The 13336-nt window shown below is 42.3% G+C and overlaps 1 protein-coding gene across 7 annotated transcripts in view; it reads right to left on the bottom strand.

Moving 5' to 3' along the window:
• Nucleotides 1-608: 608 nt before the first annotated feature.
• Nucleotides 609-13336, bottom strand: part of Eml4 (EMAP like 4) — a 109186-nt gene continuing 96458 nt past the window's right edge. For all 7 annotated transcript variants that reach the window (XM_051175167.1, XM_051175165.1, XM_051175166.1 and 4 more), the window contains 6 exons: nt 10322-10410; nt 8323-8420; nt 5871-5958; nt 5307-5405; nt 3543-3673; nt 609-3149 (listed from right to left, as the gene is read on the bottom strand). In XM_051175167.1, the coding sequence (XP_051031124.1) occupies nt 2688-3149; nt 3543-3673; nt 5307-5405; nt 5871-5958; nt 8323-8420; nt 10322-10410 (967 nt within the window). In that variant the 3' untranslated portion in view covers nt 609-2687. The remainder of the gene's footprint in view (nt 3150-3542; nt 3674-5306; nt 5406-5870; nt 5959-8322; nt 8421-10321; nt 10411-13336) is intronic.

The following is a 13336-nucleotide window of genomic DNA, read 5'->3' as shown; positions in this document are numbered from 1 at the left end:
CCATGAGACTGTTCAAAAGCCAAACAAACAAGACACATATTATACACTCAATCTGAAGCTACCCCCTCCCCATAAAAAACTTGTTTAGGCACGGGACAGCTCCTCTAGGTTACCTTGCCTTAATGACCTCAATGCCCCTAAAAATTCAGAGAAAAATAAATTGTAGTTTCTTTCCTAGATTTACCTTTTGAGAATAATCATTTCATTTAGCCAGTTTTGATGTTTCAGGCATTGTGTCCCCAGCTTCAGTAAAATGGACCCCTCCCCCTTCTCTGAGACAGGATCTCAAAACTAGCCCTGGCTTGCCTTGAACTCAAAAGGACCAACTGGGACCAACTCTGGTATCAAAGTGTGTCCCCATACCTGCCAAATACTCCCTATATGTCCACAAACAGCAGTCAGTGGGTGTTTCCTTCTGCACAGCTATGCTCTCTGATATCTAGATTGTTCTATAGAGCACCGGAATAAACCAATTTAAGATACACATAAAAAGGCCTGCCTGTGAGTGATAACCTTCTCAGCTGAGGATTGCTACAAGTTCAAGGCCAGCCTGAGATGAACAGCAGGACTGTCTTTGACAACCACCAAACAAAAAAAGGCAAAGGAAATGTTTTGATTCTTATTTTTTAATCTTCAAAATTTTCTGCCATGACATCGGAATGCATGATAGAAATGGCTCATCTTCACATGAAACACTTGGGTTCATTTTCATTCACAAGTTTTTCTAAGAAAACATTTACAATTTCATAATCCCCCATCCTTCCAGCCATTATCACAGATGTGACTGACATGAAACAGTAGTCGCCAGCACTAGGGCTGGAACGCTTTCTGCGCATGAGTAGTGTCTTTGGAAACTACCACCCAAGAGTATCATGATTAAAAATCTCATTGTACATGGCAACCCCAAAGGTGACAGATGTCCCCAAATAAAGTCCCTGTTGGTGGAGAGCTGCATCCTCCAGGCACGGAAGAAATGTACTTCCATCTCCTAGTGTCCTTTCTCAAGGACTTGATTTTGTCACCACTGCTAACCAGTGGAGAGAGAGATGCCTGAAACTGCGCTCTGATAACTGGGTACAGAAAGAACTCAAAGTCAGGTGGCTTAGTAGCTCTTCTTTGGAAGAGAGCTACTTTGAGGTGTTTTTTCCCCTTACTTAAAAACAATGTTGTAAACAAAAGGAGAGAGAGAGAGAGATACATGGACATATACCTAGACAGACTTACACTGTGAGCGTTTTGGTGTGCATCTGTCTTATCTAGAGATACACAGGTGTCCACTTGTCCCTCCACACACACACTTCCACACAGTGTGCGGTACGAGTGTCAGAAGGGTCCTTGGGAGTTCACCGGAGCTTTCATATTTCCAAACGGTGAAATACCTGATTTTCACATGTTACTCCTGAGAAGACACTAGAAGGGAATGACAGTTTTGATGCACTTTGGAATGGCACAGTCACGTAAACGGCTGCATACTTAAGACATCTGAACCTATGAAAAGTTCCTAAACATAATCCAACAACAAAAGTATGAAAACAATGTAGCAAGGTAAAAAAAATAAACAGTTTTTGTAATCAAAGTATAAACAAACATAGGAAATGCACACTTGTCAGTCATTTAAGTAGGAAACATACGTAAGAAAAATAGTTATCTGACAAAACTTGAAAAAAAGCCCCTTCCCACGTATACCAACGTGCACTGCCCACACCACGGCTGGCCATCCAGGGGCTGCAAGGCTCACAGAAGGAGGAAATGCCCAGACGGCAATCTGCACAGGGAGCCACCTAGTAAGCGGTACTGTGACTATTACACTCCTTAAAAAAGACATCCCTCGGCGTAGAAACTGTATAAAATTACAACTGAACCAATGATTCTCAAGCACCAATTCAACCATTTAAACTACTGTGTTTAAACTTCTACTGAGGGAACAGACAGTGCTGAAGGCTAGCGAGGGTTAGCAGGTCATCAGTACAGTTTGTCTTTTAAAGGCAGGCGGGTTTTTTCTTCTTTTCTCTTTCCATTCCCTTGAATGCCAAACATTAGAGAGGTAAAGGACTCCTTGGAGAACCCACCATCTCTCAGAATCATGGTTTAATATACATTAAAAGCTCTTCAACAAACCAATGCTTGTTTCTAGGATAAAGTATCTGTCCACAGGAACGGAGGGCTATTATTCCTCACTATAACTTAGAGGAGGCAACCAATCCCTAGAGTAGCCTCATGAGCATGTCCGGACATCTACTGGTAGTGTAAGAAAATGCAGTATTACAGGAAAAGGCAACACCACCATACTTGGCAATACTCAAGTTTTCCTTAATTAAAAAGTTCCCATTAGACATTCGGGTGGAACTGTATCACAATAAAATCACTTTCCTGTATCAGGAAAATGATAGTTCGAGCCGTGGATGAGCAATGGTGTTTGTGATGCCTCCATTGGTTCTTCGGTTTTGAGGAAATCATGTTCAGATATCGGGTTTATTTCGATGGGCATAACTGCAGCTCTGTTTCCAGTATTCACACCACACACGGTGATTCCTTAGAGACACTCACCTGCCAGTCTCCTCCTGTTGTTTAAGTTTGGTTTTAAGTTTTCATCATATACCGAATGACCTTTGGCTTGCTGCATTTCACTACCCATTGTGTTACTCCATCCCGTCCCTGGCAGCTGAGGGAACACTGCAGCCTAGGCTTCAGCACAGGAGTGGCATGCCTTGCTGGTCCTCAGGCAGGTCTGGTGCTCCCTGCTTCTCGCCAAATTCACTGGCAGGCTCTTCATAAATCACTGTACCAAGGTCTTCGCTGCCCCCCTCGCTCTGCTCCTCGCTGGGCTCCGCAGTGTGGGCCAGGCTGTTCTCCACAAGTGTGGGTGAGCTGCTTATTCTACTTTCTTCCTCAGCCATATGAGTTAACGGTTGGGAAGGAGGCAATGGTAGAGGGTTAGGCTGCCTGGCATTTTCAGTAGAAGAGGCAGGGGCTTTGGTTTGACTGTTGTCTGTGACTACCTCATTCTGAGGTAAAGGTAACTTTTCCACAAGCTTCCACTGGATGATACTCATATCTTTCCCACCAGTTGAAATCAGGTGACTGTCATTATGAGTAAAGCTGACATTGGTCACATGGCTGCTGTGTGCACTGTACTTGTGACTGGGAGCCTAGGAAAGAAGTGAGACAGGAAAATGAACTCATTCTTCACATGCCTGCTTACAGGAAGGGAGGCGACTAGGGAGACTGAGTCAGCTTATGAAAACAGCTTTATTTAATTTACACAGAAGCCACAAGCCCTCAGATCTGAGGAATAAAACTTTGCCTATTTCTGTACATTAAAAGGGGGGATGGCAGCACATCCTGAAATGGCAGTACCTGGGAGACAAAGGCAAGCCCTGTCCCAGAAAGAAAACAGGAAAAGGACACTATCAGTTCATCCCATAGTGTGAAAAGGGACAACTGAGCGGCGCTGTGCAGCCCCATCACTAAGAGAGCTGGCATCCACAGATCTCGCCAAACAAAAGGTAGGACAGCACTGGTTTACACTGAGCTGAGCTCACCTTTGCTTTGGAGCATGGATACTGAAACAGATGAACTTTACAGAAATCATCGGCCACAGCTATCACCCTTCTATTGTGGGACCGCACCAGTGCATTGATGTCTGTCCCATCGGATCCTTCTGGCCAAACACCTGGAGAAAAAGGTATAAAATTAGCCTAAAAACATAACTGATAGTACACGTACCCGAGGCCCCAGGACAGGAAGCTACAGGTGGTACTAAGAAAGTAGCCCTGCCTTTAAAGTTTCTGTGACAGGAAGTTATTGGTTACTTCTAGAGAAGAGCAAAGCAAAAGCAGAGTCAGGGGCAGCAGAAGGGACTACGTGCTCCCTCAGGAAATTGCAGTGTCATGCACTCACTGGTCTAGTGTGCTATCCAACAATTTTTCTGTCTTCAGAGACATACCTACTGTGCTTAGCAAATTACTCTAGGGCGTGGTGATCGTGATCAAAGTAAACTGAAAAACTACAGTTGGTCAAACTGTGGAACATTTAGGTTGAAGTGTTGACTTCCCATGGCTGAGTCCTACATTGGAGAACTTTTTTTTAAATGTGTACAAGTGTTTGCTTGCACATGTATATGCTTACCAAGTGCCAGGTGACCACAGGAGTCAGAAGAGGGCATCTGACCCCCTGGAACAGGTCCACCATTGTGAGCCACAGTGAGTGATTAGGGCTCAAACCCAATCTACCTTTCTAGCCCCGAGAACAAATCATTTGGGGGAGATGTTAAGTTTGTTGCTGGGAGTCTTCCCTATTGCACTATGCCTACAGGGTCAGTCTTTGGGTGGGGGGACAAGGCGAAGCTATTAAGCACTTGATGCCTTTGCTGAAGAGCTGGGTTCTGGCCCTAGACCTGCACGGGGGCTCACAATTATCCTTAACTCCAGTTCCATAGGATTTATTCCATTTCCTCTGGTCCCAACAGCATGTACATAGCACACTTACATAATTGCAAGCAAAACACTTTACACATAAACCTTAAGACTCTTGGATTTTTATTTTTTAAATGAACCGAAAGCTAGCCTCACAAAGTTGGGAGTTATAGACATGTTTACAACCATATCCAGGTTTTAGGTCTTCATGCTTGCAAAGCAAGTGTCTCTACCCATGGGACCCTCTACTCGGCTCCATCTACATGATTTGAGACAGGATCTCTTACTAACCCTGAAGCTCAGATTCAGGGAGGCCTGCAGGTTCATGCCAGCTGTCCTCATGCTTGCCTTGCAAGCGCTTTGGCAAATAAGTCATCTCCTCAGCCCTACAATCCCCCAATTTTATCTTTAAAATACTTACACAGCATCATTGTAATAGTGAAGGACATACACAACCTACCTGCTGAACAAAATATCCTCATTAAAGGACATCAGAGCTATAAGAAGGACCTGGACGACTTATGTTATGCCCAGTTAGATAAGCCACCGTCACTGAACCACAGTGTGTGTCTGCTTATACGAACTATTCAGAATAGAGAAACTGACAGAAAGCAGGTTTAGTAGTGTTGATGGGTTTGGATAGAGTAGTGGTTCTCAACCTTCCTAATCTAAGACCCCTTAATATATAATTTTATGACCACTGACTGTACACTTTAGGTAAACTGTACAATATATGGATGAGATCCCAATGAAGCCGATGTTAAAAAAAAAAAATGTCTTTACTAATATGAAAGCTTCAAATCCACTTGGGGAACACTGGAAGGTAATTTACCCTACTGTGCCAACTACTTTCTCTCACACACACTCTCCACGTTGGTGTGATGTTCTTACCAAAGACTTGGAAGCCTAGTACACAGGTGTACGTTGTCCAGTCGATGTCCTTACAGTCTGACCGGTTCCTGATTAGTTTGCAGCCATTCTCAATGTCCCCTTTAGGAATTGAGAAATGGAGTATAATCAGTGCTGTATACAAATGTCTCTCTCAGATTGCATCCTTGATTCAAACTGGTCATGTTTACTTGTATTTAAAGATTTTTTGTTTTCCCTGTTAAGTGTATCAGGACCTTACAGAACAGAATTACAAAGTATCTGAAGGTATAAAGGCTCACCCCAACACTGGCCCTGCCTCCAGGAAAGGCTGCTCAATGAAACCATTCAGAGTTGCCTCTGTTTCACAGAAAAATCTCTCATGGCAACATCTGATGTCAGTTCAGCACCATTAAATTAATGTATTGCTTTCTGGGAGAAGGAACTGCATGGGAGCCTCATTAGTTAGCCCAGACTAACATGAGCTATTAAGAGGGCAGCATATACTCTACTGTTCACATTCCATGCAGCCTCTGTAACATTGCCTGGCAAACATATCTGAGCCCACAGATGATTGTTCATACTTACAGTACAGTATCTCATAGTCGCCCGAGTTGGACATTATATGCTTATTGTCTGGGGACCAGTCAAGGTGTGTGATGTAGCTAGAATGTCCCTAAGAAAATATTAAGACAGCATTTAGTATTGAGTGACAGTTTAATAATTTGCTTTCTTAGCCCCTATGTGCCAGGCCTCCTAACGGATGGGGCAGCATCAGACAGAGCCTGTGGCACCAAAGGGGCCCAAAGCAGGTTCTTCAGTTCCTTTTACCCTGTCCTGTTAGAAGGCAAGAATGCAGGCAGATAGAACAAGAGTTTGGGCAGGGCTGTGGAGTTCCTACACACTACAGGAATGCTGCTCCAAACCTGGTGACACCCCTGGCTCATACCATCTCTGTTGGAGAATTCCATCTTCTCAGAGAACACTGCATTCTCAGGCTTGCCTTTAACCCACTCACCATATGCCCCAGTGGAGTGACACCAGTCCTGAGAAGGAGAAGTTCCTTCTCCCTATAAATAGTCAGAACTCTCCTAGGCAAATTCCTATCGCAAAAGAATGTTCTGGGTAGGGGAAAGTGACCCAACACTGCTTTCCTGCAGAACAGCTGGACCCAAGCTAATCATCTGATTCTTAAACTTTCCTTAAATAGGAAAACAGTGATCTTTTTGCTGCTTAGCTTTTATTAAAACTGGAAATTAAAACAACAAAACTACTAAATGCTTAACTGTTAGTTTACATGTAAGCATTTAATGATTCCCAATAATCTTATTTCAGGAATGTTCTGCACTTTTGGGATTACAAGCCTCCACTTACATTGTTTGAAGTTAATAAACTCAATGTGTCTCATGACTCACAAGCTTCTTAATTATTTCAGTTTCCTGAAGCCATATTAAATGTGTCCCAAACTTTTTCTGGAACCTTCCTCATAGCACCACAGATCCATGTATTTATATGTTTAACTGGAGTCTGGGAGTTAGGAAGCCTCCTGAACACTAGAGACTGTGGGTATCACTTTCAGTTGAGAACATTACCAACAAGAGATCCATGTTTAAAGCCAGAATGACATGCATGGTTACTAGGTATTTCTGAGTGTGTATGAGGGCATGCTAACACACTGACAGGGAAGTCTCATGTCTGGCTCTATTGTCTGGAGGTTAAGCAGATCTCTGAAAATCAGCCTGACACTACCAAAAAGCATTATGTCTGTGCAATACTTAACTCACACAACAGTGGACACAGAATGTGCTCACAAGGCCAATCAATGCAAACTGGTGCCAAGGCAATTTCTCTAGTTTGAACTGAGTTCCCACGGAACAGTAAGTATGTAGCTTGTTTAGAATTTAATTTTCACATTATAAAGATAACCTGTTACCTTCAGAAATGGGGAAACAAATCATAGGAAATATGTTTCTGCACACACACACACACATTTCTTTAAAATTTGAAACAAGCTTGTTTTACATGGCAATCCCAGTTCCCAAACTCTCCTGTCCTCCCCACCTCCCCATCCCCTTTCTGCACCCTTGAAAGGGCGAATCCTTCCATTGGGAGTCTTAAGTCTGTCATATCATTTGAAGCAGGGCCCAGGCCCTCCCCCATGTGTCTAGGCTGAAGGAGTATCCCTTGCTAATTTTCTTAAATGCAGGCATATCTAAAGTTATTCTATTTTAATGGCAGACAGGTGACATAGGGTATTGTAGGATATCGGGGATGGGTAGAAAAAAGGGACACTGAGCTAAAAAAATTTCCCAGAGCTAGGTTGAGGTGGCACACACCTTTTAATTCCAGCACTCTGGAGGCAAAAGCAGGCAGATCTCTGAGTCTGAGGCCAGCCTGGTCTAAACAGCGAATTCAAGGGCAGCCTGGGCTATGCGGAAAGATCTTAGATCTTTTATCAAACAAACAGCTTCTCGCAGAAATAGCTTGAACAAACTGCCTTAATACTAATTATAAAGAGATAAAAACTAAGCTTAACTGTAAGGGGATACCTTTTCAGAACCCATAGTAGTGTTCTACAAACAGGTAATTCCATTATGTATGTGGGTGTGTGGACTGTCCACAGAGATCAGAAACACTGGATCCCTTGGAACTGGAGTTACAGGTGGGTGAGAGCAACTCAATGTGGGTGTTGGCAACCCGGGTCCTCTGCAGGAACAAACTCCTTCCCACTCACATACCTCCAGGTCTCTCCCTCCTCTTTTGTTTTTATTTGAGATAGGGTCTCATGTGTCCTAGGTTGGTCTCAAATTTACTATGTAGTTGGGGATAACCCTGAATACTGATCCTCCTGCCACCATAGCTAGTTTATGAGGTCCTGGGGATTAAGGCAAGGGACCCACACATTGTGGTATAGGTGATCTCAGGTTTCACAGAATTATTAGAGTTTAAAGCAGTTAAAGGAGAATTAAGTGTTTACCTGTTAACAGAATACAATTTCTCAACTACTTTGTAACTTAGCTCATTCTATTTTGCTACTTACAGTGCACTTTCCATATCTGCTGTATTTTCTTGCATTTTCTGAGACTGAGTAGAGGTAAATAAAGTTGTCATGAGATCCTACAGCCAGGAGAGTACCATCTAGAATTAAGCATGAAAAAGTGCGGACTGAAAAAAATGTCTATGTATTATTACCTTCTTTTAAAAAATGTTGTATCTCATCAATGTAACCATTATTTGGCATTTTATGAACAAATCAATTAGCATCCCCTAAAATCAAATCGTAAATCAGTCCAAAATAGAATCCTTCCTTGTGATACTTGATGGTCTTGCCCCTTGTACTCAGAGAGGGGCTGGGTTCAGTGCATTTATTGGTGGAAGCACACAACGTGCATGCAGTAGGCCAAGCATAGCTGCATAGCTGGGCAGGCACGTCTGACGCCAACAATTACAGGGTAGGCCTTCTTAGGAAGGAACACATTACACTGTTTCTGTGTCATCTTTAGTTGTACCTACCACTACTCTAAGGAAAATAACTGGACAGACTCCACTCAACTTTTGATTTTTGTTTTTGGTTGTGAGCCTAGCCTTTAACGGCTGAGCCATCTCGCCAGCCCTGAACTTTTGATTTTAAATGTTATATTTTGTAGAGCTTGTTGTTCCAGCATCAAAAACCTAATAAAAGCAAAACAGGAAACACTGTTGTCTCAAAATGCAGGGGCAGGCAAGATGGGAGGGGCAGAAGGGCAAGGGACCTGCTGCCGTGCTTGATGACCTGTGTTCAAGCCTAGGAACCATGAGGTAGAAGGATAAATGACCTAACCACAGTTGTCCTCTGACATGTGCATATATACATACATGTGAAAAACAACAGAAATTAAACTGATTAATCAAACATCTTCTCTTCACTTTTAATCAACAGCTATAAGAACACCCTCTCTGGGCCAATGTAGCCCCTTGATGAAGGTACACAGAGGCCTGGTTTTAACCCCTAGCAGTACAAAAAACAAAACCCACCAACCCAAAATATTCAAATGTTAAGAAATTCCGGGTATGCAATGCCTATAATCCCAGTTCTTCTAAGAGGTGGGAGAGTTATGAATTTCAAGCTAACTTGGAAATGACTACTCCTCAAAACAGGTCAGACTGACTCTAGAAAAGAATATAGCATAAATCAAACCACATACATAACAACAAAGTAACTGGAATATTGTGAAAACGTTTTTGAATGAGGTATAAAGATTTACTCAATGAGTTATATAAAATTCTTATGAATTACTAAGTGATTATATAACTCAAAACAATGCTAAATAGAGTATTTGGATATTAGTATACATCCTGGCTATTCAATTTTTTGGTAACACCAAGGACTAAACCCAAGGCAAGTACTCTACCACTGAACTCCATTCTCCACTGCTTATATCCTTGTATATACAAAGAAAAGGTTGCTAGTTAGATGTAACATTCAGCTGTTGTGGGACATCTGTGTTCTGTGTGAAGATGTATTACTGTGATTGGTTTAATAAAAAGCTGAATGGCCAATAGCTAGCAGGATTTGCAGGGAGAGGGAGGAACTGGAAATGAATCTAGCACATGAGAAATGCCAGCAAGACCCAGAGGGGGTCAGACATACAGAATGGAAGGAAGGTAAAAAGCCACATGGCAGTACATAGATGAATACAAACAGGTTAATTTAAGTTATATGAGCAAGCTAAAGGCCAAGCTTCCGTAATTAATGGGTCTCTGTGTCATTATTTGGAGGTGGGTAGTCCCAACGAGAAAGTACTGCTAACATTCAGCTTACTATATACAAAGATTTAGTGCATTCAGTACGATTTGGTTGTACTGCTGCTGCAGCTTTGGTAGTTCATGCTAAATGCATGCCTGATGATGATTACACTGTTTAATTGTTTGGGTTTCTTACAGTTTCCAGTAGTGGAGTTTAACCTGATATTCTTGGAAACAGATAAAAAGGAATGAACCTCATCAATAAGCAAATGTGATTTTGGTGAGTGCACAGCAAAGGGGGAGGGGCTGCCCACCTACTGAGTAGCGCATCACAGAGAGCTGCTCATTCCCATCGGTGTGGATGGACACCAGATCTCTGCTTTCTGCATCCAGAACAAACCACCTGTTTAGGAAGGAAAGAAGGAAAAAACAAAAACTGATTTTTTCTATATTTTTTCTTCAGATTTCAATTATTTTAGTTTTATGTCACTGGTATTTGGTCCACATATATGTCTGTGACAGGGTGTCGAGTCCCCTGGAACCCGAGTTACACACAGTTTCTGCCATGTGGACGAGGGAATTGAACCCAGGTCCCCTGAAGAGCAGCCAGTGCTCTTAACCAATGAACCATCTCTCCAGCCCTTTTCTACACTTTTGAGAAATATCAGTATTAATCTTTTAACTGAGTGGTTGTTTTTAAAAATGGAAAAAAAACAAAACAAAACTGCTGCTAGATAGATATGGGTCCAGTTGTGTTTTTATTTCTACTTAGGAATTCAATGAATGTCAACTGTACCTTTGTTACACATTGTTTAGACAGAAAAATAAAATGACAGGGTCAAGGTTTTGAAGATTATATTAGAGCTGAAAGCCAGCAATGGGGTGATGGAGAAAGGAAATGACAAACAACAGAACTCACGGAGGAAATGAGTAATAGCAGGCACTGAGAACCTGTAAAAAGGGTGAAGAGAATGTTGAGGGAGGTTAGGACAATGACAGCTGCATAGCTAGGGAAGTAGGCAGGACTGAATTTTAGTAGTTTTGTGAGTGAGGGACTGGAATTTCTAGGTAGCTAATTTAATCCATAACGTCTGTCATTTAACTCCACATGCTTGAGTTTAAAGGTCAACCAGTAGGAAGCTGGCACACGGGAGCCATATGGTCCATGTTTACTGAACATACATTGGCGCAGCTGACGGTGTAGGTTTGTTTTGAACTGTTATTCGGGCTACCATTGTAAGCGCTAAGAGCTGCCTTTTCAGAAAGGGAACAAGATGACATTACAAACAAGACTAACTGGATCTACAGATACAGAGTCACTATGAATATCAGGTTTCAAATTTTAATATGATTATGAAACTTTACATTTTCTTAGGAAAACTACATACATTTTTTTTTTTTAAAGCAACCTTAGCAAGCAACAAAGCCCAGACCATGTTCTCGTGTATAGAAACCTACACTGTTATAAACTCTTGTATATTAATTCTATTTTTGGAATAGTGTTTTACTTTGTACTTTAATTTACACGTGTGTGGAAGCACTAAGCTGACTCTGCACTGAGACAGGGTAGGGTCTCTCTCTCACTGAAGGCAGCAGCAGCTTCAAGATTCAGGTTCCTTCTCTACTTCCTGAGGGCTGGGATTAGAGGCTGGATGCCATGCCTGTTTAACTGCTATGTGGATTCTGGGGATCCAAACCCAGTAACTCCCCTGAGTGCATCAAGACCATTATCTACGGAGTCCTTTCCCCAGCCAGGCAAATAATATTTAACAGTAAGTGAGTGATGTTGTTAAAAGCAGTTTCCCTGTAGATATACAGTGATGCTGGCCCGCTCTTACCACTTTCACTGCACTGTATTTGACTTTCAGAAGATGCTGCCATGGCTGGGATCCCTGTTCTTACTCAAAGTCCCAGCACAGGGAAGTTTGTATTCAATCACTTCTCACTTCTCATTTAGGGTGTATATATCAGAACAGAGCTTCTACTGGGGAGTGATGTGCCATAACTATGAGGTTCTATGCAGCCTAAAGGATCTAATGGTTTTTTCCTAAACATAATGGCCATCAGGGATGAGAAATGATCTGTCATGATGGAGTAAGTTCATGTGCAGCACCACCCTTTATCACGATGACTTTTTTTGGGTGGGGGTCCAGTCTCATGTAGCCCAGGATGGCTGTCAACTTGCCCTGTAGCTAAGGCTGACCTTGATCTCCTGATCCTCCTACCTTCCCCCAAATGCTGGCTTACGCACAGACAATTCAGAGGTAGAACTACCTTAATGTATGTATCTCTTTTCCTTTAGAAAAATACACATTCATGATAGTATCTTTTAGACAAAGTGTGTCCTATGCCCTCTCTCTCTCTCTCTCTCTCTCTCTCTCTCTCTCTCTCTCTCTCTTAAAGATCCTCTAGTTATAAAAACAGGAATGTTGAGTGGTGAAGGGTACTTGTTACTCTTCCAGAAGACCCAAGTTTCATGCTGGGTAGTTGACAATTGACTGTTACACAGCTATAGGTGATCTGACACCCTCTTCTGGTCTCCAAGGATGACCACACATACATGGTATAGACAGACAGACACACACATGCATGAAAATAAAAATCAAAAGGAATAACTTTTGTAATTGGAAAGCCAAAAGAAAACAAAAACAAAAACCAGGTGGTGGCGGCACATGCCTTTACTTCCAGCACATAGGAGGCAGAGGCAGGTACACTGAGTTTGAGGCCAGCCAAGGCTATACAGAAAGACTGCTATGAAAAAATAAAAGCCCAATTCAACGGATCACTTATTTGATAAAGAACTCTTTATAACTCGGTAATTCAGATGTGGAACAGGATTTGAATATAGTTTGCTTAGAATGGTAAACAAGTGGCTAGTGCAAAATGCAAAGCATGCCATCAGCTACTTCACTCCCTCCTGGGTGACCACAACACAGGTAGGTGAGGAGATGCTGTAAAGATGGGAAATGAGCCCTTTGAAGTTGCTGGTGGGATTGCAAGTGGTATGTACAAAAGTCTGTCAAAGCATTAGAATTATATGATCTGGCCAGTCTACGACCATCCAAGACAACTCAACGCATACCCCTATACCAAACCTTGTCCATGAATGTTTGTAGCAGGATCATCCCATTGTCAAAAGTGGAAAGCCAAATGGCCGTAAAAAGTAATGGAGTACTATACACATAATGTAATTCTTTCAAGGTTTATTGCTCCAAGTGAAAGAAGCCAGTCACCAAGGCATGCTTGTGTGATTCCATTCATATGAAATGTCCGGAACTGGCAAACCTATATAAGAAAGGGTTGATCAGCTGCCTATAGCTGAACAGGGC

This window comes from Phodopus roborovskii, unplaced genomic scaffold (genome assembly GCF_943737965.1).
Source record: "Phodopus roborovskii unplaced genomic scaffold, PHOROB, whole genome shotgun sequence".
Classification (NCBI taxonomy): Eukaryota; Metazoa; Chordata; class Mammalia; order Rodentia; family Cricetidae; genus Phodopus; species Phodopus roborovskii.
The sequence above is the reverse complement of the archived record's forward strand: the minus strand, read 5'-3'. Positions and strand labels throughout refer to the sequence as shown.